The 25178-nt window shown below is 39.5% G+C and overlaps 1 protein-coding gene across 1 annotated transcript; it reads left to right on the top strand.

Annotated features, from left to right (window-relative positions):
• LOC116689752 (septin-2) lies at window positions 1-24668 on the top strand. Its single transcript, XM_032516370.1, is given in 12 exon segments — window positions 1-178; window positions 5387-5445; window positions 5940-6039; window positions 6126-6212; window positions 6679-6802; window positions 7848-7982; window positions 9043-9163; window positions 19582-19683; window positions 19833-19978; window positions 20160-20243; window positions 20332-20389; window positions 22845-24668. Coding segments are annotated over 11 exon segments (1050 nt in total). The 5' UTR covers window positions 1-178; window positions 5387-5418; the 3' UTR covers window positions 22911-24668.
• The last annotated feature ends 510 nt before the right edge of the window (window positions 24669-25178 follow it).

Here is a 25178-nt window from a genome sequence, read left to right as displayed (position 1 = left end):
CCGTTGAGCCGTAATGGCGTCAGTGGCGCAGCAAGATAGCTGGCGGTAATAGAAAGCTTAAGGGACGAGGGCGGGGGCGGACTCACGGAGACGGTTTCCGGGTTTCCCTTCCTGGGCTGGGACAGCGGCAATAGGCAGAAGCTCCAGTTGATTAACAATAATTCAAAGTTACGCTCAGGTAAGGCACTGCTCAGTGTTTTTTGTCTGTTTTTAGAGACTGTTTGAATTAGAAGGAGCAGGGGGGAGAAGACACACTGGAGAGTCAGTTGAAGGCTTGCTGGAAACATGACACCAGCCGCGGTAACAACTGTTGCTTGCTAAAGTTTGACATGTAACGTTAACAAACCTCCAGTGCTGTATTACACTCAAATTCGGTTTATGAACCGAGTTTAAAAGAGTGAATCACAGTTTCAGGACCTGCGATATTTAGCTGCGTACGTACAACGTATAACTTAATGTTATTGTCCCAGTTGATGTTTTGTAAACTCAGTCAGTGTCAGACTGGGTGTGGTAACGTTAGACATCCACAGAGGCCTTCACACACGTTTCCATCTCCCATGTCCAATGACTGAAGCGTTGTTTTATATTCTCCTTAAATATTTGACACAAATGTCCAAGTAAACATTCCGTCCTCAGATTTTCACATCAATGATGATATCCCAATACATTTTTTGAAAACACTCAATGCTTTTGAATTGATTTGAAGTCTTTTTGTCCCAGTTCATTGCATGGTAACTCTCTACACTTCAGTGGGCCTCATATTCCCAAATCAGCACCATATCAAATCTGCATCAGACGTGCCTTTCAAAGCATTGACTTCCACGCATTTCCTGTAAATCCTTCTTGTGTAACATTCCTGAACTCTTAAATCACTTTCTAACATCCGACTAATCCTTGACCTTTTGATTGTAAAGGCACATTTGCGCCAAATAAATTTTGTGTTTGGACAACTTCACAATAACAGTGGGAAACAATAACATATTCTTATTATGTGTCTGTCTAAGATGGTGGCGGAGGGCCACTATTAAAGAATTATCATCCATCTTTGCTTGTGTTTTTGGCTCAGTGAAAACATGCATATTTCACTTCCTTTCTTGCTGCGTGGTGAACACCGTGGGCATGATGGCAGACTGTGTAATCTCAGGCTAGCAGCTGCCCTTGACTTCAGAAACAATTTAGCTTTTTACCCATCTGGACACAGATCAGTTTGCTATCAGAAAGTCAACATCTCTTACTGAAAGATGTCTCCGGCTTGTGGTCCAGCACCTTCACCGTTCTCTGACCTTTCCCCTTCCTGTGCCTTTGTCTCACAAACACTGGCCAGCACAGGAGCATCAGGGAAGACATCTGTCTTACACTATAAACTACAAGGGGATGTTTCCTCCCGTTTTGTCTGTGGTGTAAATGGAAAAACAAAACTTCATTCACAATGACAGACCGAAGTGGACTTGAACGATTGTGTCGGGGGTTTGAATGATGGTGTTACACAGCAAGATACCTTTTCTTAACCAGAAACACCGGGTGAAGAAATGCATGTACGAAATTACTTTGATCCCTACAATTATCAGATTCATAGTGATACCATTGTCATATTTGACATTTGTTTTACTTTGTTTTACAATGCTGTACGTAGTCAGTCAAATAAATATGTTTACCTTCATTAAATGTAGGCGTAATGAGGCTGTGATTACATCAAATTTAGGGTTGTTTATTTTTTCATAATTTATTAATATGTCATATTAATATTTATTGTGATTTTCAAAGAGTATGAAGGTGACATGTTCTACTTCCTTGTTTAGTGTGACCAAAAGCCCCGAAATGAAGAATATTAACTTTACCATGACAAAAACAGAGAAGAGCAGTACTTCCTCAATCTAAAGAAAATTGACTATCAATTTCTAATTTTCTGTTGATTGATGGTTTCTTACTTGATAATGTATGAGTAATGAATCTAAGTTATAATCAAGTGATTTATGTTGAGATTCAGCACTTGTTATTCAAAATAATAATTTATTAATTCTTTCATTTGCAATATTCTCAAATAAATGCCCATTAACCAAATTATACAGATGGCCAGAAACGAGCATGGAGATTTAATTCTTTTTTAAAACCTGCAACCTTAACAGCACCACATTGTTAGTTTCACAATGAGTCATCAATACAGAGATTTATTTTTTCCACCTAAACTTTATTGTACTGTTCAGCAGCTATTTTGTTGCTGCATGACTTCCACTTGTTCCCTATCATCATAAACGGTCCATCCTGTGCTTGGAACTGTGTGTGTTTGTTTTGAACAGGCCTGCTGGTTTCCTCAGTGTTGAAAGGCTTTTTCACACTGCTTATTGTTGTGGCTTTTTTTTTTTTCTTCCTCGCTCTGGGCCCATATTATAAAGGGTTTTAAAACCCAAAACCTTATCTTTATTGTTGTTGCCCACCACCTTTGCTACTTACTTATTGTCAAGGTGTGTGTGTGTGTGTGTGTGTGTGTGTGTGTGTGTGTGTGTGTGTGTGTGTGTGTGTGTGTGTGTGTGTGTGTGTGTGTGTGCGTGTGCGCGTGTGTGTGTGCGCGTGCGTGCGTGCGCGCGCGCGCGCGCGCGCACTGCTCGGTCAGTAGATTTGGGGTTGCTGTCATCAGTTGCCAGTAAATTACCATTTTTGTTGTTGTGCCACCGAGTTCACTAAATCTCCATGGTGTGACATTATTGTTTCTATGTTTCTAATAAAATCAGAAAGTCTTTAATCCACAGAGAGTGGGTGTGCGGACCCTTGACACTGCCTGTCGGGAAGGTGAATAGTTCTTTCAGCACTGCTGCCTTTAATGGCATTACTCCAACCAATAAATCAACTATAAATGCCTTACATGCCAAGAACTTTGGCTTTACTAAGGTGGCATTTTTTTGGCCCAAACTGTTTAATCTCCCCCACGTCTGGGCTGTTGATAGCTGTGTGTGTAAGCAGCTCAGCAGCCTGGCCGATTAAATGGCCAGTATTAAGAGAGCATTATTGAAGTGTGCCTCCCGCCTGTCTGTCCTGTAGTGTTGTCTTTGTGATATTACAACTGCGATATTGGAACGGTTTAATTAATCTGCTGCCGGACTAATGCTGGTTCCCACAGAGAAATAACACTTTGGGAGTGTGTGATACACATGAATACGCCTGTGTGGGCTGCTACATTAAATGAGAAGTTCATTTACAAAGAAAGCACATTTGTCTTGAATTCTTGAATGCTTTTATTGTACTTTACAATATAGCAAAATTAGGAGCGCTACTCCACTGCCTGACATGTTTCTTTAGCGCCACCATGAGGCCACAATTTTAGATTTTTGTGTGAAATGTCTCAACAAATATTAGATGAATTGCTATGAAATGTGATACCACCATGCTGCCCAGAAGATGAATCCTAATGACTTGATGATCCTGAGACGTTTCCGTTCATGCCACCAACAGCTCAAAGTTTTATCCTCGGCCTGGCACATATTTTGTAGAGTGATTCATGTTCTCCAGAGGATGTATCCTAATGTCTTTGGTGATCTTCTGAATCTTCCTGTAGCATCCCCATGAGGTTGACATTTTTGTTTTTTAAGAGAAATGTCAACTATTTTATGGACTGCCATTCAATTTTGTATACACATTCATATTTTCCACATACAGGATGAAGTTTGATAACTTTGGTGATTCCCTGACTTTTTATTCAGCTCCATCATCAACCCCAAATGGTTGTAAAAGATGGTGCACGTGGTAAACATTATACCTGCTAAGCCTCAGTATGTTAGCATAACATACGCATTTAGCTCAAAGCACAGAGCTGCCAATGTGGGTGAAGACTCTGTTTTCATTATTGATTCTTCTGCGGATTATTTTTTTCAATTGAACACTGAATCATTTGGTCTATAAAATGTCAAGAAAATGTCCATCACACTTTCCTGGAGCCCAATTTTACATGTTCAAACAACTTGTATTGACCGACCAATATTAACTCTACTATTACAAACCAGGAAATATTCACATTTGATAAGCTAGTTAATCTTTGCTTTAAAAATGACTTTAATGATTTATAGATTGAGATTGTTAGTTAATTGCACAATAGTTTAAACTTAAGGTCTGCCTTGGTTAACCTTTAGACTTCTACGGCCCTAACCTGGCACCCCTCCACCCAATATTATTGGTTTCTCTCCTTTCTGTCCAAATATGTGGTTGAAGCTGAATGTAATCAGGGGTGCAGCACGTGTTCTCCCTTCTCCCCATAGCTGAGCTGCCCTGTATAGGAAAGGCTCCAGGAACTGATGAGTGATAAACAACCATTGTTCTCCCAGCGCGCTCGGTGAAACCACCCTGTCAGTAAGAGAAATCTTTGCCCACTTTTGTAACGATACTGAGGGCCCTCCGACTATCGTCTAAAAGATTTAAGTCTCAAATGGTTCCACAAATGTACGTTTGTTGCATGCCAATGGAGAAAGGGCAATCCAGTTTCCCATGCCACCTCTTTTGCCCCTAACTAAGATTACATAACCAGAGTGCATCTCTTTTTGGCAGCGCACGACCACCTTCCTCTTTCTAATGCTTATCACACTCCACCTGTCAAGGACCAGTATGTTAGTGATAAAATAGAGCCTGTTCTTCCTGCTCAGTCATTATGTAGCTAATTTATCAAGCAGGCTTGTTGCTCTGTTTGCTCAGGGTCATGGGTCAGGAGCACGGGGTATATAAGACACTTTAATGGTAGTCTGGGAACACACGTTACCCAGAGTTTTTAATCTCTGCTCCTTCCTTGCGATAGTGGTAAAGAACATACAGGGGTTATAGTTCCATAGAGTCCCATTCATTCTGCACTGACCTGTGAGCGCCCCAGTTCAGAAGCCGGGAGTATCGAGAGAGTGGAAGTTCTTCCCTTATTAGAAATTCTTTGACAGATGTAACCAGAAGGGTTTGCGAGTCACAGCAGCAATAATAATTTAAATCCAAAAGTAAATTGGTTCAAACTGAACAAAGGGAGCGAAGCAAAACCCTTGTGTTGGGTTGTAAAGCATAAAATAATATATTTTCCTGATTAGCATTATAATTAATGTGGCAGGTCATTTTCCATGGACAAATGTCACAACCAAGATTTGTCTTTATGGGTGCTTCTGTTGTTTTTTTTCCCACATGCTGTATGATTTGTTCAAAATCTCATCACTTTTTTACTTTGGATAGATCAAAAATTTGAAGTACATTACAAGCAACTTTTTTTATTTTGAGGAAATTTGTGAGTGAATGCTTGCGAAAGCTTTTAATCAAGATGCCTGTAAGTAGTGTTTTGCTGCTAGTAGGGGGGAAGTTGCTCTCAACAGTTTTTAAGGGGATTTAATTTTATTTATTTCTCCACTATATCTCTTATTTTTTCCACCAGCAGGCTCGTCAGCCATCCAGTAAACCGCAGCGATGTCTCAGTCTGGAGAGAAAGGAAAGGTGAGTAACAAGCTGAAATGTCACAACATTACAGTTTTTAAACTAAAATATGACAGATTACAAAGTATTCAGCAGGGGTTTCTATGAAGGTAGTGGTGATTAAGACTCATGTTACTTGTAATCTCATGCACACATGCTTGCACAGGCATCTAGACAGGATATCCTGTATAAATGTGTAAGTACTTTATTACCCGTTGGAATGATATGCATCATCATCAACCTCACTCTGATTTGATTAGATTAGATAATACTTTATTCATCCCACAGCCGGGAAATTACCTTGTTACAGCAGCATTTTCTACAATAAAAGCAAAGTAAACACACAATACACCCACTTGCACCTTTACACACGTCATAATGAAAAACAAGTAGGAAAACGTAGTGTAGGAAATCACATAAAATTACATAATTACTGACTCCTTTAATTAGATTTTACATATTGACTAGTTCAATACTTCCTTATGTGCAATTTGTATGTATATTGTGCTCCACAGTTCCCAGATGCAGCAGGTTATGTAGGTTTTGCCAACCTCCCAAACCAAGTGCACCGAAAATCAGTGAAAAAAGGGTTTGAATTTACCCTTATGGTTGTTGGTGAGTGATCCCTTTTTTCCTTGTAATGTAGACAATTTGATTTCTTTAAAAAATAGAGCTTTATTTTCACTTTCTTTGTTTTTCAGGGGAGTCTGGCTTGGGCAAATCGACACTTATAAACAGCCTGTTTCTCACTGATCTCTACCCTGAACGCTACATCCCTGGTGCCGCAGGTATACTCCCTAGTGCACACACACACACGTACACATGCAAACAAATACACATGCATACACATACACAAAAGTGCACACTGTAATAATGGAGAAACGTCTGCTGCAATGTCTCCAGCAGCGCATTATTTCAAGAGGAATGTTGGGAATGCCTTAGTCTCAAAATATGACCCTGCCCTTCTTATGACTTGACTTAGGTTAGGACTTGTGCTGGCTTGAAAACAATTACCGAGCCCTCCCTGGTCCTCTGTCTTTGTGCAGATAAGAAAAAGCTTGTAGCTCTTTTAGATGACAAAACCCATGAATTCATCTTAAAGGTGTATACACCTTGAAGCCTACAGTTGGCAGCTCAGCGTCTTGTGAAAGCACTTAAGCCAGGCAGGAATTTGGGATACTAATGTTCCACTTAGGTGCCGAGATGACTCTGTTTATGCCAACCATCATTTGTTTGTGTACTTCCACTCTACAGAGAAGATTGAGAGGACGGTGCAGATTGAGGCATCAACTGTAGAGATCGAGGAGAGAGGAGTAAAGCTTCGCCTCACCGTGGTTGACACCCCTGGATACGGCGATGCCATCAATAGCCAGGACTGGTGTGTTTATGTGCTGTGTAGGAGTAGGAAATTATATCTTGGGACATGTTTCCTGCCAGAATGCTCTCTAATCCTTCCCTCTTAATCTCAACAACAACTCCCTTTCTCAAGTTTTATCCCAAACTCCCTATTTCCTACCTCTCCTCCCTCTGCATTCCCTATGTCTAGATTTCCTTTGTGTGGGTGTGCGTGCATTTCTTGTTTATGCCCCTGCACCCATTCAACAATAGCTACCAAAAAGGAAACGACTGCAAAAATGATGAAATAACAGAAACCTTTTTTTTTTCTCACTGGAGAATGTGTCTGATTTCACATTCTCAATAATTTGATAAATAATGTTTAAAAGTTAATCAACAGTGCACTTTAGGCTTTTTAACTGGACAGAGATCAGTTAAGTTAGGTGCAATTATAGTTTTTCTTTTTTTTAAATAACTATTTTTTGCTCCAAAATAAAGATATTCTTTCTGACAACTTGATTTTTATTCTATGCCGTCTGCCTAGAAGATAATTCCATTTGATCATTGGTTAAACTTTGTCTTTATCAAACCAGCTGAGCAGTCATTAATAAAAGGTGTGAAAATTGCTTATATTCAGCCTGTAGCAAGAAGTCCATTTTTCTGCAGTTATACAAACAGCAGTTTGTTAAATTAATTTTATATTTAAAAAATTTATTTGAATTTGAATGAAGTAATTTTACTTAGACCACCTGTAGTTTTAAAGCTTGTAATGTAGTATAATGTAATGTTTGTAATGAGATACAAAATATTGCAACAGCAGTGGTATATTGCCTGACATAAAACCACACAGTGAGTCAGCGTTGGAGCCCAAAACCATTTGGCTTACAGTTTCTCATTGACAGTAAAGATACTCTTAGATTTACATGTATTACCTGAAAGCCTTAAAAAGTTTGTACGATTAGTATGATTTCCTTTCCTTCACCTGACAATATCATACTCAGTGTTGATGTTAAAATACTGTTTACATGGTTATTTGGTGTAATTAAGGAGGCTTACAAAACTTTCTCTGCCTGTGTCCCTGGTGTTAGCTTCAAGACCATCATCCAATACATTGACAATCAGTTTGAGCGATACCTCCATGATGAGAGCGGGCTGAACCGAAGACACATTGTGGACAACAGGGTGCACTGCTGCTTCTACTTCATATCTCCATTTGGACACGGGTAAACAGACACTCTTATACCCCTTTTACACTGAATGCTCAACCAGGGTCGCACAGTGGGCGCACAGTTGTGCTCACTGGACAACATGGATGTTGTGTAAAGCTCACTGTGCTTTTACTCTTATTTAGAATGTAGCCGCTGGAAAAGAATAGAAAAAAACATATATTTCTTTCACACCACTGCCACTCGCATCTACAGCTGGCAGCCAATCTCCCTCTTTCTTTTTTTAAAATGAGTCAGGAAGCTAACGGCAAAGCCCAACTTTACTTTTAATGTTATTAAACAAAGATACACGTTATCCCCTCATCCTGAAATGGTCATAAATCAATACTAGAGTAGCTTACTTCCTTGTTAACTGCTGATGCTAAGAAATCATCTGTGTTGTGGTTATTTATTTGTGCTTTAAAACGTAGCTGCTGTGTAACAATCAGAAAGTACCGTTTTATTTCTCTCATTTACTGGCCCGTTCCGCTCTCTCTCTTCGCTCGCCCGAGCTCACAGACTGCAGTTTAACCGCAGGCTACTGAGAGCCTACTGTACAAACACTAGTTATGGTGGTTTAAAGCTGGACTGGGGTATGCAACAATGTTAGCTGTTCATTAAATGAGTATAAATCTCTTCGCCATTTTCCAGCTCTGAGGTAATTGGTTTGCATCGCTCCCCGGGTTGTGACCCAGGTTGAATCTGAATTCTGTCATGATCAGGGATCAATCTGTGTTGACTGGCTTGGTTTGAATTGACATAGAAGGGAACCCTGGTCCGACCCTAGTCATTGGCGTTAACGAGGTATTACACTCTCGGAGTCTATTCCCGTACATTCAAGATTGCCTTAAGGAAGTCTTTCCGTTTCTTAAACACACTGTAAAGTAAAGTTATATTTATTATTTGGCCTTTGGTGTCATCTCTGATTTTTCTCTCCCTCCCCGCCCAATTTCTCACTGATCTTTTTTTTTTTTTTTTTTTTTCCTCCTCTCAAAATTTTCCCCTTTTTCTGTGTCCGCTATCCTCGGTTTCCCACTGTCTCCTAATTGTTCTTTGTTTACTTCTTTTTCTTTGCTAGTCTAAAGCCTTTGGACGTGGAGTTCATGAAGGCCATCCACAGCAAAGTCAACATAGTCCCAGTCATTGCCAAGGCTGACACACTGACACTGAGGGAGAGGGATCGCCTGAAGAGAGGGTGAGTTTGATGTCCACCCACACACACACACACACACACACACACACACACACACACACACACACACACACACACACACACACACACACACACACACACATAATTTTGACCTGTAGCTGTTCTATATACAGGATATGTGATCATCTTTCCCCAAGATTTGATTCTTGGCACAAGGAAAAAGCTGAATTGTCTAAGCACTTATTGTCAGGATGTTGGGGACTTTTGAAGTGTGTTATGTGTTTGTTTTTGTCACATCTACAGTTATATGGTTTAGCCATTAGAAAGTGGATCACTGAATAATACACTAATAATAGCAAAATCACGTATCCATTCTTATTGGCAACCTGGTATGTCAGACATCCGTGTGTTCATGTGAGAAAGCACACGGCTACTTCCCTGAGATAATTGCATTGATTTATGGCTTACATTTTGTGTTCTTGATGATACCACCAGATTGTTTAAAAGTAAAGGGAGGGACGACATAAGAGAGGAAATATTTAGAGGAACATACGTAGGAAAAGAGTGTTGTATATAATGTAGAAGCAGAACATCTCATCCAGTCTCAACCCATCCCAGATACTTCTGGCTGGAAGTGACCCAAATGTCTGCCTGCCTGGCTGTAAGCTCCTAAGCTTCTTGCTGTCCAGAGGGGGAAAGACACAGTAGTGCGATACAACACACATACACCTCACTGCAACATGTGCAGCTGATAACCTCCACTCTACTCGGCTCTACTCACCTAAAAAATTAAATTCCAAAGAAATTCAGTGCTTAATATGGAAATCGCCATTCTTGCTATGGTCTCTATGTCTTAATTCAAAATAGAGCTGAAACAATTAGTCATTCAATTGAACAATGGAAGATTAATTGGTGACTATTTTAATAATATTTATATTTTTAATATTTTATTTGTATAAGTATTTGAGCAATTTTTCGTGAAAAAATTGAAAATGTTCTTTGGCACCAGCGTAAAAAATGTGAGTATTTGCTGCTTTTCTCTGATTCATGTCGTCCTAAATGGAATATCTTTGGGATTTAGATGTTGTTCAGACTTCACCATGTGACACTTGTGTTGGGCATTTTTCACTCTTTTCAGACATTTTATAGGCAAATGTTTATTGAGAAAGTAGGACTAATTAAAAATGGAAAATAATCATTAGTTTTAGTTCAGAAAAAATGTGGGCAGGGTATAGCCTGGTGTTGCAAATTACTTTTCTTTTTCATTACTGTTTTTAATTGGAAGTCAGCCTGTCTCCCCACCTGCTCGTTCATTCCCAGACCTCCCACCTGCCTCATTCAGGTCCAGTTCACGTCTGTTCCCTTCAGCAGCAGATCTGATTTGGTCGAGGCTCCCACAGTCAGATTGACTGCCATTGCTGATGCAGCATCTTAGGCAGACATGATCACAGATTCAGGACACACACAGTCTTTCCTTCTGACTTTCCTAAGACAAGATTTGACACATGCTTCATTAGGACAATACGAGAACTCAGTAGCTCCATTTATTCTGTGTTTTCACTAGTATTTCGCCAGCATCAGAGGTGAAATTCCATCACTGCATTGTCCTTAAGGGGCCTGCCAGTTGAATTGGCCCTGTAGAGTTGTTTTGTGTTTTGACCTTCCTCAACCTTCTGAGTGTTCCTCTGGCACTTACGATGAACAAAACAATGTTTCCTGGCCCCCGCCCTAATCTACAGAAAATCCCAAACTAGTTGGCTTTCTGATCCAGCTGGCAGCATGCAGTAAGTCAGCTGTCTTGATTACAGTTATAAACATAACTCTTGTTTAATTTTGTTCATGTTTTGCTTTTCATTCAAATCACTGTTAGACATCCTCTACTGTAAACACAGTAGAAGTGTAAAAGTGGGGCAGCGCATATACTGTAACATTATCACTCTGATCTAAACTCTTTACTGCTGACCTGTCCACAACACTGTCTAACAGTTTTTTTTCACTTGCTCTGCTAAGTGTTCCCTTAACAGACATTTCCCGCTGTACACTATGTTCTGTAAACTACGGTGGCCGACGAGCAAACGCCCTGCAATTTAAGAAAACATGCAAATAGACAAAACACAAGCAAATTAAGAAAACGACTTTAGTAATTTCACAACACATGCGCAGCATACAGCAAACAATACTGCAAATACACACAAAACAACCAAATACATAAACACGCTGCAACTACAGAAACAATGCAAAAAGGAAAGCACGCAAACCCCGAAAAAAGAATCGGTTTCTTAAAAAAAGTAGACAAACCCGAAAACAAATGCAACACAGAAGAGAGAGAGAGAGAAAGAGACGTGTCCGTAAACTTGTAGATAGAGATAGGTGTAAACCGAGCCCTGGGTATCCTGCTCTGCCTTTGATGAAATGAAAGCTCAGATGGGCCGATCCGGGATCTTGCTCCTTATGAGGTCATAAGGGACAAGGGTTATCTCCCTTTTCTCTACTCTGCCCGCCCAGAGAATTTGGCCCACCCATGAGAGAGAGACATCATGGCTTTCGAACGAACAAAGTGGCAATTGGTCCCCCCCCCTCCTCTTCAATAGCTACAGACACAGAAATTGCACATCTTAAGGAAATCTCATTGTAGGCCTGGCTCTAGTGGCTGTAATTCTTCACCAAGGCTGAATTTCGGGAAAGAGACTTCAGATACAGTATTAGTTTCCAACAAAATAAATGATCAATCTATATTCATATTGTGGATCAATTTGCTCTTGAAATACAAAAAAAACAGACAGGATTTCTAATACCTCCCTGTAAACCAGATACATTTGAGCTATAGCTTTGTAGAGACCATGGGATTTATCAAACTGACGCAAGCTTTTATTTTGAAAAAAGTAAAAGCTCTGGTACAGCACCAGCCAGGAGGACGTGAGCATAGACTGTATATTATTGATATATTATTATTAGTGTATATTAGTGTGTGTGTGTGTGTGTGTGTGTGTGTGTGTGTGTGTGTGTGTGTGTGTGTGTGTGTGTGTGTGTGTGTGTGTGTGTGTGTGTGTGTGTGTGTGTGTGTGTGTGTGTGTGTGTGTGTGTGTGTGTGCGCGCGTGCGCGCGTACAGTTTATGAACTCGAGTTAAGACTTAAGTTGCAGGGCCACCATTGTAAACTCTCTCTCTCTCACACACACACACACACACACACACACAACCCAAATCCATATGCTTTCCAATTCTAGCAATGAAGAAAACATGTTTATTTCCTAACTAAATTTAGACATGGGTATTGTTTTTGTACTAGTAACACACACAAAGTTAGTTTGACTGTATCTGATGATGAGTTCCTGGACTAGCCATTATTGTCAGGAAATGCAGAGGGTTAATTTACCTCAAATTAGAAACGGCATGTGTCCCTAAAGAGGGTACATTATCTCCTGTTTCAGCACATTTTGGGCATACACAATTTTTATCTTCATCTCAGTTTGTAAAAGTATGCTTCAGTGGTGTTTCTGTGCAATTTGTTTCCGTTTCTGTCCGTGTATGCTTGTTTAATGCAGTCGAATTCCTGCTGTAGAAACCTGAAAAGTTAACCATGTATATCCTCAAACAGGTTTCTGAATGTTATTTTACATGCAAGGGAGGGAGCAATCCAACAGCAGCAGGATAAATAACTTTTCGTTGCTGTGCGTCTTCCCAAAATTATTCAGTCAAAGCTATGACTGATACTGTACAAAACTGTACTTGTCTTTTTATTGAGTTCAATCATTAAATAAGTTGTTTTTCACAGCTGAACCGCTGCGCAAAAATCAAAATACTAGTACAAGTACTAGTACACAGTTCAAATTCTCTGACTATTAAAAACGGCAGTATTGTATCACTAAATACTAAATTTCTTATGACATGTTACACATAATTTATGTAAATGATTCCAGAACTTTTACAAACATTACATTACTCACTCATTTCAGACAGTAGTAGCAATCAAAAATGCGCTCTTCCTGCCTTCACTGATTCATCACAGCAGTCTGCTTTCTTGTGTGCTTGTAAACATAGTGATTGTAAATGGTAAGCATCATAGTCATGCTCATTTATCTCGTTAAGTGTCTCTCAGGAGAACAAATATATCTGGCTTGAGTATTTGTTGGTTCAATCAGATTAGTTGAAGTAGCTCTTATGTATACATGTCTGAGTCCTTCCCTACAGTCCAGTACAGTGTAGCGGGGCATCAGGCCTTCCTTTGAGATCAGAGCAACAGCAGTCAAGAACCTGCCACAAAGCCGATTTTTTTTTTCTTTTTCTTTTACTGGGCACTTTCTCACCGTTCACCCCCACCACCACCACGTCATCACTCTCAAGGGACAGCACAGCTTGTATAGAACAATATATGTTTCCTGCAATGTGTCAAGACTGTTTCACTGACAAGACACAACCTGCTGCCCTTTGCAGCTCAGCCTCACAAACAAAGTTAACAAACCTCCCATCATGCTTTCAGCCCCTTAGTTCTGCTTGCGTCTCGCTCAGTCCTTCCTCTCCTGGCATTGCCTCATTCAGCTGCCTCTTACTTTCTTCCTCTGCGTCTTTGTGTCCTCCTTTTCTTTTATTATTTTTTTTGCTCTAATGTCAATTTCCTTCACCGGGGTCACTTTGGTCTCTAGCTCATAAGTTGCCCTGAGGAGGGTATATTGAGGGACTGATCCTCTCAGTCTGAGACCTTAAAGTCATATCCTGTGCAGGGCTTTAGTCTCAAACTGCTTTACTGGCTGTTTTCTGTTTGAACATAAAGTACCAGATTGATTAATGTTTGGACTGGAATCCTTATGGAAGCAAAAACGTACAAATGGCTACTTATAATATATAAATAAACACTGAAGTAAGTTCAAAAGTGTAAGAAAGTTGTATTTAAAGTTGCACTTTAATTACGATCGAAGGTTATCTGAAGACAAGAAGCATTTTTTCCACAGACCTCACTGTCACAGTTTTCCTCTCATTGTTTGACTCACTGTCTTCTCCTCCAGCCGCTCCACCATACCCCCGGTGTGTGAACCAACTTTATGGCCCTGTTGGGACACATTATCAGTGCTGGACTGCTCGAACCGGCCAGTATTCAGGTCACCAGGTTGTTTGTTTTTTTAAATAGTAATTGCAACAGAAAGTTAAGCAGTTCTAGCTCAGAGGGTAAACGTCAGCTTTCAGATCAGTAAAGCTTGAAAGGGAAATTATGAGGCAGGTATGGGCAGCGGATCAATGACATTTAAATATGTGAATTTGATGTTCAATTCATTTCTTAATAGTCTTTCTTTGTACATGTCTAGACAGGCGCCCCATGATTAAAAGTTAAATGGTGATTAATTAATTGCCACTTTGTGTTTGTGTATTAGTTAGTTTATGAGTCCTTGTTCGGTTTATGCCCAGTCCTCTTCCTCCCACTGTTTCAAACACCTGGGTGTATTTATTTTTCTGCCATTGTGCCAGGGCATGTTCCATGTCTCTGCAGATTTTAAAACAATAAATATGCGTTTTTCCTCATGGCACAAGCAGCTCTATTACTCACTATCACCTGTTCTCAAGAAAGTACAAGCCAGCTACAGTGTGAAAACAACAAGTTTCATTGTTAGTGGGCCAACCTGAAAAGATGCTTTCCGGACTTTGCAGTGCTGCTAATGAGTCACTTTTTGCTGTTGAGTTTGCTGTTGAGAACTCTTTTGATTACCAGACCAAGTTACAAAAACCTGATACGTGATTGAAATACTTAACTTACACTATCCCCTTGTAAATTGCTCTTAGACAAGATTACATGAATAGCTTGATTGTTGCTCCCCATGCTCTTTGATCAGAGAGAGAGGTGGGTGGTCTTAACTGTACTAATACTTAGCCCAGACAATAGGAGTGTGGGTGTGTTTGTGCATGTGTAGGCGTGCAAGTGTGTTGATCACCACAACTTGTATGATGCCTTCGAGTTGCCATGGTTGTGGTGACTTCCTTTGTACTTTCCATCAGTGTCTTAGGACGAATCCAGTTGTTCTCGATTGGTCTGTTCCAGTCCGGACCGTCCACTAAGTCTCAGATGCAAGTGTCTTTAATCCTGTGAACAAAAAGATATTGTTTTCCCAGTGCTCCTGCATGTCAGAGTCTGTGCTGTACGGGTACTTTTTAAAGAAGATGATATTTGAACAGTCAGAGGGATTTGCTCTGTAGATGGTCTGAAGGTCATTCGTCATCTGTGGTGATCCACTGGCCTCCTGGAGCGACGACAAAGCTCCACAAACGTAACGCATAACTCCTACTCGCTGGATTATACCAGTTCACAAAGGTGTGTGTGTGTGTGTGTGTGTGTGTGTGTGTGTGTGTGTGTGTGTGTGTGTGTGTGTGTGTGTGTGTGTGTGTGTGTGTGTGTGTGTGTGTGTGTGTGTGTGTGTGTGTGTGTGTGTGTGTGTGTGTGTGTGTGTGTGTGTGTGTGTGTGTGTGTGTGTGTGTGTGTGTGTGTGTGTGTTGAGGTCTAAATCCCTCTGAACCCCCCCTAGTTCAGGTATTGTTGGGGCTCCCTCACCCCCCCAAAGACTCCCTGCAGGCAGGAGGGAGCCGGTTAGTTGAAAGGCGTTTCCTGGCAAGAGAGAAGCATTTGTTCTCATGTGTCTTAAGGCAAATTAAGTTAGGAAACTAAAGAATAGTAGTAGGAATCACCTTTGTTGTTTCGTGCTGCCAGATCTCTGTTGTTTGTTTAATAATTTTGTAATTGAGGTATCTAATATGTGTTGTTTTAAATATTAATTACAGTGACAGTTACTCAATACACTTCAGTTAGTGTAAATATGTATATTTCTATGCAAATGTACTTAAAAGCCTGATGCCTTATTATACTGACTAAATTGTAGCCTTTTTTATTTAGAGAATCTTGTCTTACTTTGTTGGCAGAAGATGGTGGATGCCAGTACTCATTTTTATTTTAAATCAAAAAGGTCTTTGACCCTTTATTTTATCTGGGAAGAGACCATATTTCTACATGTCCAGAACTCATATTTTACATAGTTTATGGGCTGGATAGTTGGAATTTATCAGACCCATTGGTCCTGCGTTGAAATGTAAGAACTCTCACCTGGATTGTAACTTTTTATTACTATTAAATACTGCCTGTAGCATATGGGGGTAACATATCACCTTAAGTTAGCCCTTTGGAGAGTGTAAGTGCAGAGATTTATGTGTCAATGAAATGGATTTAGTAGGGGGAAAGTAAGCAGTTGTTTTATTCACTGATATGTAGACACATAAATTGAACCTACAGGAGTCTCACAAGGGCTAGATAGTACTCAGTAGAACAAATGTAACGCTCACCATGGCCAGCATTTTCCTTTTTAATAAACTGCAGTCTTGAAAAAAAGAGGGCCCCTGTTCCTCAAGTTGTTTTTTTAGTATGAAACTGGTTTCAAAGCCACTGAAGGCTGATCAGATCTACTACTTCTAATGGCAATGATGCACCGTTTCCTTCCCATGGCCACTCTGCAGAAGCTGAGAGGCAGCTGTGAGGTTACATAAACATTACCTGAAAGTGCTGCTTGTCTGGTCCCTCTCAAGTTCAGATCCTTGCTCTTTTCAATCAGGGTTGATTAGTGTCAAGCCTATGAGTGTCGAGATGCAGTTTGATTGTTTTGCTTTGTGGAATTTTTTTTCTTTCTCTCTGCATTGTTTATTTCCTAAGAATGCTCTGGTACATGTTTGTACTTCCAAGTATTGTTCCCTGTAAGAGTTTTAGTTTAAAGGATACAAACACCATGCCAGGCCAGAGGAGGCTCAGTTATGCCCTCATCGGTCACACTACAACTGTGTTATTGTAACTTTGCTTGTGCATGCGGTTGCCTGTTGAATGTCAGGTCTGCAGTGCTCACCACAATCCCCTCTTTTGTCTCCTTGCTCTTTTCTTGGGCATCTATTTGTTTTCTGCCAATGTTGTTTGTTCAGGGTCCATTTGTCATCGCGTAAGAGGTGTTTGAAACATTCATATTTTTGTGGGTTTGCTTGTGAGAATGAACAAATCATAAAAATCTATTATTCCCTTGTCAGGTTGATGTGATGAAACAGTTGATCCCCGTAATGATGGGTTTTGCACCCTGTTTCTTTGTGATTGGAGGTTTTGGTTAAACCTGCTGTGCCATTGCAGAAAAACTGCTTAGCCTCATCTCCCACAACTTCACCCTATGTAATTATATCTATGTATAGGTCTGCGGGGATGCTATATTTGGACTACACATAACCATTACAGTATATTTAATATTGCTACTCCTTGAACTGAAACAGCCATGACTTTACACTGGAAATGCATGCTTCATCTGCAATTTGTCTCATATCTAACCCATTTTCTAGCTCAACAACATCGGCCTCCACCCTCTCACTTATCATAACTGCCTGAAATGACGGAGTAATTTCCACAAAAATTGCTTCATAATCTTCGGCTTCCTTTTCTAATTAATACTGAAGCAGAATCTTATGTGGCATTGTTTGTCTCCTGCCCTGACAGCACTGGGTGGACTTGCACGGCCAACCATAACAGCACAGGGAGGGATGGGGGTGGGGGGTTTGTATTATAGCCGCACAGGATGGTCATAAAACTAAAATGGCTTCCACTGCCAACATGCCCGTGCCAATAAAAATACACAACTTTGAGAAGGAGGCTGGCGTGACATTAGGGATTACTGCCTACATTGTGTACAGTAAATCAACAGGAGACTATAGGGATTTGGAGCAGGCAGTGATTTTTGAATTCTGATGATCACTGAAAATTTTAATGATAGGTGTCAGGCTGCACTAAGCACATGTTGCGGAACAGAATAATTCAGGTAAACAGCCATTTTTGGCTTACCAAGGTCTGGAAACAGATGATGGCAGACAACGGACTCTTGCTTGTGTGATGACCAGATATTATTTCTGGATGTTTAATTGTGGTTTGCATTTATAAAATATGTTACACTATCTTTGTTGGTTGTTCAGTTAACTGGTTAGTTAGTGGTCTTACAGTTAGATTTTTCCTATTTTGTCAGATTTTATCTAAGTTTGTCTCTACCTTATCTACTTGTGACTGGATTTGTTGTTTGTTTCAATTTTTCCTGCTATTGTGTCACAAATGTTTATTTTCCCACTGAGTGCAGAGTTTCTCAAAATTCTTTATGCTCTGCCCTACCAGAGTGATGTTTATCCAGCCTCCATGTTCCACAGATCTGTAAATCATGGGTGTTTGAGTGAATGAAGGAAGAAGAGGCTCTACTCCTGAGTAATGCTCTCCTCTGAATCCTGCAAAGTCTGTTTGTTTTTAGATAGGCCCCACAACAATACCCGAGTCTCCCCGCAAACACATCTCACACACACTGTGCACAGAGCTCACTGAGAAAACAAGCGACAGCCATAACAAGGGCTCCAACAGGAGTTGCGCTCTGTAGGAAAACCTGTGCTCACTTCCCAGGCTCCTGGCTGACTGACTGCTGTCTTTGTATACACTACAGTACATGAAAGTCCCCCCCCCCCCAAAAGTCAGTTACAACAATTGACATTTTTGGCTCCATTACATAAGAATACATTGTGGATTTAAAAACTCTGCTCTTGGGAAAACAAAAGAAAAATGCAGCTTTGATGTTTAGAATAATAAATACGGACATCTGTCCCCAAGGTAGCAGGGAAGAAAGCGCCTTTGTTTTAACTTGTTTCTTCACCGGTCGGCCTTTATATAAAGGAGGGTGAGAACTTTGTTTCTGAAACACACACAGACCGTTATTATTTTTCACCTGTCTACCCTTTCTGTCTCACCCTTCTTTTCCTCCATGGGGGGCTTTAATTAAATGTGTTGCTGCAACAACTAGTACTCACTCATACCCTCCTATTAGTCTATAGAGCTCTCTCACTTTCTGTTTATGGGTCTGCATGGTAGCTGTTATTTTGTACATATGACTCACACTTTACAGTGAATACACACATTTTATAAACTGTACATATATTTAGATAAATTACGGAAGTATCTGCCATTCTGAATTGGCTGTAGATTGTATTAGCTTTTATTGTCAAGTATTATTTAAGATACTATAAGATAAACTACAAGTACAGTACAACGAAAAGTAAACTACAGTACAAGAACTGACTAGAATACTAAATTCATTATGAGTATCGAGTACACACAAAATTAAACATGAATGCAAAATTGAAAGGTCAGAATTCTTTTTTACAAATGAAAACATTTTCATTAAAAGATATTTTGTGAGGAGACTGGTCCTTAGTGGTTGTGATGGTGAGGATGTTTTACTGTTTTTCAATCAAGTGCTTTTCTACATCCTTTTCTGCACTGTTTGAGTACAGATTGTTCATAGAAAGTCAAGCTGCCCCTCAGGGAGTGTTTGGGGTGACACCTCTGCAGGGTTCAACGGTCGCGCTTTCCTGTGCAATGAGACGTGTCAGGAGGTCACGACCCTGCCGGCTCACGCTAGGTTTCTCTTGTCTTCAGATCCTGGATGAGATCGCAGAGCATGGGATCAGAATTTATCAGCTACCAGACGCCGACTCTGACGAGGACGAGGAGTTCAAGGAGCAGACCAGAGTCCTGAAGGTACGGTATATAGATAGCATTCTCTGCCTGTTCATCATTGCTGTGCTTTATTTCACCCCCTTCTCTCTGATACCTTTAATTTCCAAACCTTTTTTTTTTTTACTTTGTTTCTCTCTGCGGATCCTCTGACCTTTATCTTCCTCTCCCAGGCGAGCATTCCCTTTGCTGTCATTGGTTCCAACCAGCTGATTGAGGTGAAGGGGAAGAAGATCCGTGGTCGTCTCTACCCCTGGGGAGTTGTTGAAGTGGAGAACCCTGAGCACAATGACTTCCTCAAACTACGCACCATGCTTGTGTGAGCCTTGTTCGCAACAACTTCTTAAAACAGGATTTTTTTGAAAGAACGTTGTTTAAAACGTTGATAGAACTTTATCTTCATTAAGCTGGTTTTAAAGGTCCACTAAAGAAAAAGTTTGCAGTGAGTCTCTACTACCTCCCAGTGTGTGAAGAAAGGATTGCATGTCTTTTTGTTGCAGGACCCACATGCAAGACCTCCAGGAGGTAACTCAAGATCTGCATTATGAGAACTTCCGTTCAGAGAGGCTGAAGAGAGTGGGCAGGTGAGATACCGTTTTATATAACTTAAACAGCACATGTTGCTCTATTTCAACATAGGTTTTTAAAATAAAGTGTTTTGTTTCTTTGCAGGGATGCGGATGAGGATGTGATGGACAAGGACCAGATCCTGCTACAGAAAGAGGCCGAGGTAAGAACACACAAACACATTAGAGGATAAGTTCAGAAGTTCATATTAATAGAATACTCGCATGCCATGTGTACAGTATGTTATAAGAGAGTACAGGGCGACCAGATAGCTCAGTTGATAACTCAGATAACTCCGGCCTGTGGCTCTTTGCTGCATGTCATCCCCCCTCTCTCACACCTTTCATGTCTTCATTTGTCCTGTCAAAAATAAATGCCCTAAATGCCCCAAAAAAAATCTTTAAAAAAAAGAAAAAAGAGTACAGTATGTTTTATTTGTCGGTGTAATAATTCCCCCTGTACTTAGGGGCTGTGAAATGTGCGTCTCTAATTTAGGAAATAGGGGGCAGTTCTTCAGTGTTATATATTTTAGATAGAGAAACAAAGTTTTATTTATTTTCCCCCCAAGATCTTCTATTTGTATTGTTTACATGTTTGGCAATGGAGCCTACATGTCACCAGGCAATAACCTGTTTCCTGATTGCTCTTGATTGACTTGTTTGTGTTGCTAGTGCAGCGCACCATAAAGAGCGGGTGGGGTCCAATCAGAGCTGTTTGTAAACAATGTGCCCAGGCAGGATATGCCATCACTTCCTGTCTGGATGTCCGGGCCCAGTTTTACAGTGGGAATGACCTCAGTTATATAGGTAGTCCAAAACAGACATTTGTTTATGTGTTGTCAGTGTTTGGGGTGGGAGGTAAGATTTCTCTGTGTGTGTGTGTGTGTGTGTGTGTCTGTGTGTCTGTGTGTGTGTGTGTTCAATCTAGGTTGAATATAAACATTTTTAATCAATTTTAAACTTAGACTTAATATTCATTTTCAAATTTAGCAAGGTGCACATTTCTCTCTCTCTCTCTCTCTCTCTCTCTCTCTCTCTCTCTCTCTCTCTCTCTCTCTCTCTCTCTCTCTCTCTCTCTCTCTCTCTCTCTCTCTCTCTCTCTCTTTTTCTCCAAACACATAAGACCAGATGAGAAAGGGCTACATATAGGTCTGATAAGTAAAACTTCTCTGAAGCTGAATTGTTTGAATGTCTATTATCAGCCACAAGATGGCGATAGACATCATAGAAAGCTACAGAGGAGTTTAATATTTAACAGTGGGACTCATGATGGTTTTAAAAGCTTTACATCCTCTTTATCTGTCTCAATAGAGCATTAATTTATTGATGGGCCCATTTTTTTTTACCATATTAACCTTTCAATCGTTACAACACTTTAAACCTTTTTCAAGTGGAAGTCCATTAGATGCTTTTTCATGTTGGTGATGTCTTTTGGTGCTAACTGCTCATCACCTCGTTGTTTTTGCATCTGCCAATCAGTCAGCGTAGGTTCTCCATTGAAGGTTGTCTCTCTGTAGATTGCACTTCATTTCTTTGTTTGTTCAACCATTGTGCTTTGCCTTAATACATGGTTGGACAACCTTCAAGCATACTGAAACATTAAGAATGCAAGCATCTGATTGGTTAAACCATGGAGCATTTATTTACATTTATATTCACCCTAACTGTTGAAGGTCTTAACCTTTTTAAGGAAGTGTTTACCAGCAAGTCAAACCAGGTATCCCATTAGCTCTTCAGTTTGGCTTTATTTAATTTAGAAAAAGAAACGCCATGAACTTGTTTCCTAATTGCTCTTAATTGGCTTGCTACTCTCTCAATAGTATGTGCTTCTTTAAAAACAAATTCTATCAAACTTAAAGATTAAATATTCCTTCATGAGTTGCAAAAATTCTCCTATTTATTAAGCTAAATAAACCATTTAAAAAAAACATTAGATTATCTGAAAAATACATTGTCAAAAAGCAGAAAACAAGGCTGATTTTCTCCTCTAATAAAAAGTTGACATTTTGGAGATGTGGTTTTCACAGTACAGCAACGTTATGCCTACTAGGCAGATCCTAAGAGCAGAGTAAGTGTAAGAAAAGCTTTTGGGTTTACTTTAGAACAAACATTAGGTCCTAAACTATCATCACTTTGTGCTGGTTTTAAAGTAAAACCAAAATATTGAATCAACAGATATTCTTCTGTTTTTTTTTTGAGTAACTTTTCTTGAACACTTTAAATATCAGTGAATTTGCCTGGTTACTCAGTTCATCTTCTGTTTTTTCCAAATAAGATATCTTTTTCTGCTGCCAGAAACATGAAACACTTTATTTTCCTGAAATTATCTTCCATGCAAAGATGTACACACTACTGGATGTTTTGGAAATATAAAGTTTACTGAATTTTTTCCAAATTATGTTAAATAATAATTATATATTATGTCACTGACATACAAAAACACTATGTTGAGAAAGAAAAAGGGAAACATTTTAGATTGTAATTGTTGAAACATGTTAAAACATGAGGGATATCAATCAAGTGAGGAACAATATTGAAATGTATTGGTGGGAAAATTGTATGGTTACATAAAAAAACTCCCATTATTCTGATTTTGTTAACATTTTTCTTTCTCTGTAGCTGAGACGCATGCAGCAGATGATCGCTCAGATGCAAGCACAGATGAAGATTAAATCAGACGAATGAAAGAGTCAGAGCAGAAGGGAAACACGGTGATACCAACCCCCTCAACACACACACACACACACACACACACACACACACACACACACACACACACACACACACACACACACACACACACACACACACCTGGTTTCTTCAAAATCAATCACTGCCTGCTGGCATGCTGCAGGTCCACCAGGAGTCAAGGGATCCAGGATCAAATCATCTTTATGTGCACACCACTTCTTCTTCCCTCCAAACATCCATCCATCAGCTGTTCAAAGGCTTCTTGAACGTCTTATCAAGACTCCAGTTACAATCCACATATAGACTTACTGATTATCTTACTTTTTGTCTTAAGTTACAAATTTGCCAAGTTGGACTAGGAAAATAAAAAAATAAATAAAGTGACAACAATGTTTTGACACTGGATGACTATCATAGACATATCCATTTTTTGGTCTTTGATCTTAATTATGACTCCACAGAGCTACCAGTGATAATGGTACTAAGAGGTTTTGCAATCACACTATCCTAGTTACAAAAATATATGTATGAATTATGCATTTTGCAAGTACAAGTTTCAGACGGCACAATTTTTCATTTATATTGCTCTCAGGTTCAGATTGGTTTTGATCGTGTTTTAATTAACATGTTTTCTGTTAAATTATGAGTAACCCATCACCTTTACCTCTGCATGGTTTCAGACCTTCAGTGCGTTAGTCTAATACTGCAATAACTATAAATATTGCTAGTAGTGCTTGAGAATGATGTAAACTGTCCATGCAGAGAACGAGGAATGCTTTGTCCCTAATTGTGTTAAACTGGAAACCTTATTTGGTAGTCAACACTACAAACTTAATTCTATGCATTTTATTAGGCCTTTAAGCTGAAAAGCTACTATGCAAGTAGTCAATACTACTTTGTTATAAAAAAGACAACCAGCCTTTAGGATCATGTTCTAGTTGAATAAAAGTGCCATCTTGTTAATATTTTCTTGTTAACATTTTCTGTATTCATCATCAAGAGCTGCATGATCTCAATGTCAGTGCCAGTTTTCAGTCCAATCACTTAATGTGTCCATATTTGTTTCAGTGATGTCATTTAAAGCTACAGTTGGCAACTTTGATAAAAAAAAAAATTATATTTGCTTACACAAATCAGATCATCCATGGAAAAAAATCCACCTCCCTCTGCCTCCTCCTGGTGTTCCTAATGGCATTAGGAAAACAACCAAACTTTCTCATGTTTCAGCTAAACTGCACACTAAAATATCTTTCAGAAAGAATTTGAGGCGAGAAATAGGCAATGCACTAGCAGAATATTGATTCCTATTCAATCAGTTTGACTGCAGTTCATGAGCAATCATTGACACTGCGTAGAGATTCCTCAGCTTTGATTGGTAGTTAATCTTGGAAACTTAGGAATGCAGAGGAACATGATTTTTTTTCACAGATTACCTGCGTAATGTGCTACTGTTTTCAGCAAATATGACAAAAAGTTGTAACAAACCTTTAAATGTGTGGAACCGTCTAACTACATGTACAGCCTTTCATAATACTGTATTCAGGCCCAGGAATACTATATATTTAACTGTTATAGGTATAAGCGCCCTCCACCCTTCTGTTTAGCATTGCTGTCATTGATGTGTTGTTGGCAATATCTTAGGTTTTTCTATATTTAGCTCTTGTATGCAGATCTGTCTTTTGAACTTATTAAGACACACATTTTTATTATTTCTTAACCATATGTCAGTAAAGACTTCTTTTAAGGCGTAAACATTTTTTTGTATTTTTCTCTGAAATAAAATTTGTTTTAAAGAAAAAAAACTTGTTTGTGCATTCTGGGCTTACTTTTGAATGACTCACATTTGTAATGCTTATAAGTTAAAAGATGATGAAACAAGCATTTAATTGTTGACATATATCTATGGGAAACAATTTTATAAAATTAACACCATCCACCAGCCAAATGCTGGTAAACTATGCAAGTGGCTGGTAGATTTGCTTCACTCACCAGCCAAAATTAATGTTAATTTATTGAGTGGCTGGTAAAACTTCACTAGCCATTTGGCTGGTGGACAAAAAAGTGAACTTTGCACCCTGCCTGTCAGAGCTTCATATTGGCTCCATTTGTTTTCTTAGCACCACAATTCATAGATATTCAAGATTTGTTTTGAGAAGATGTGGGCCTGAGATACCAAAATATTATTAAACGTATGCTACAATAAAAAGTTTAATAAAGTAAAAAAATAAACACTACAATACTAACATCTGCCAAAGGGAAAGT

This window comes from Etheostoma spectabile, chromosome 5, assembly GCF_008692095.1.
Source record: "Etheostoma spectabile isolate EspeVRDwgs_2016 chromosome 5, UIUC_Espe_1.0, whole genome shotgun sequence".
Lineage (NCBI taxonomy): Eukaryota > Metazoa > Chordata > Actinopteri > Perciformes > Percidae > Etheostoma > Etheostoma spectabile.
This window is presented reverse-complemented; position numbering and strand designations above follow the sequence as displayed.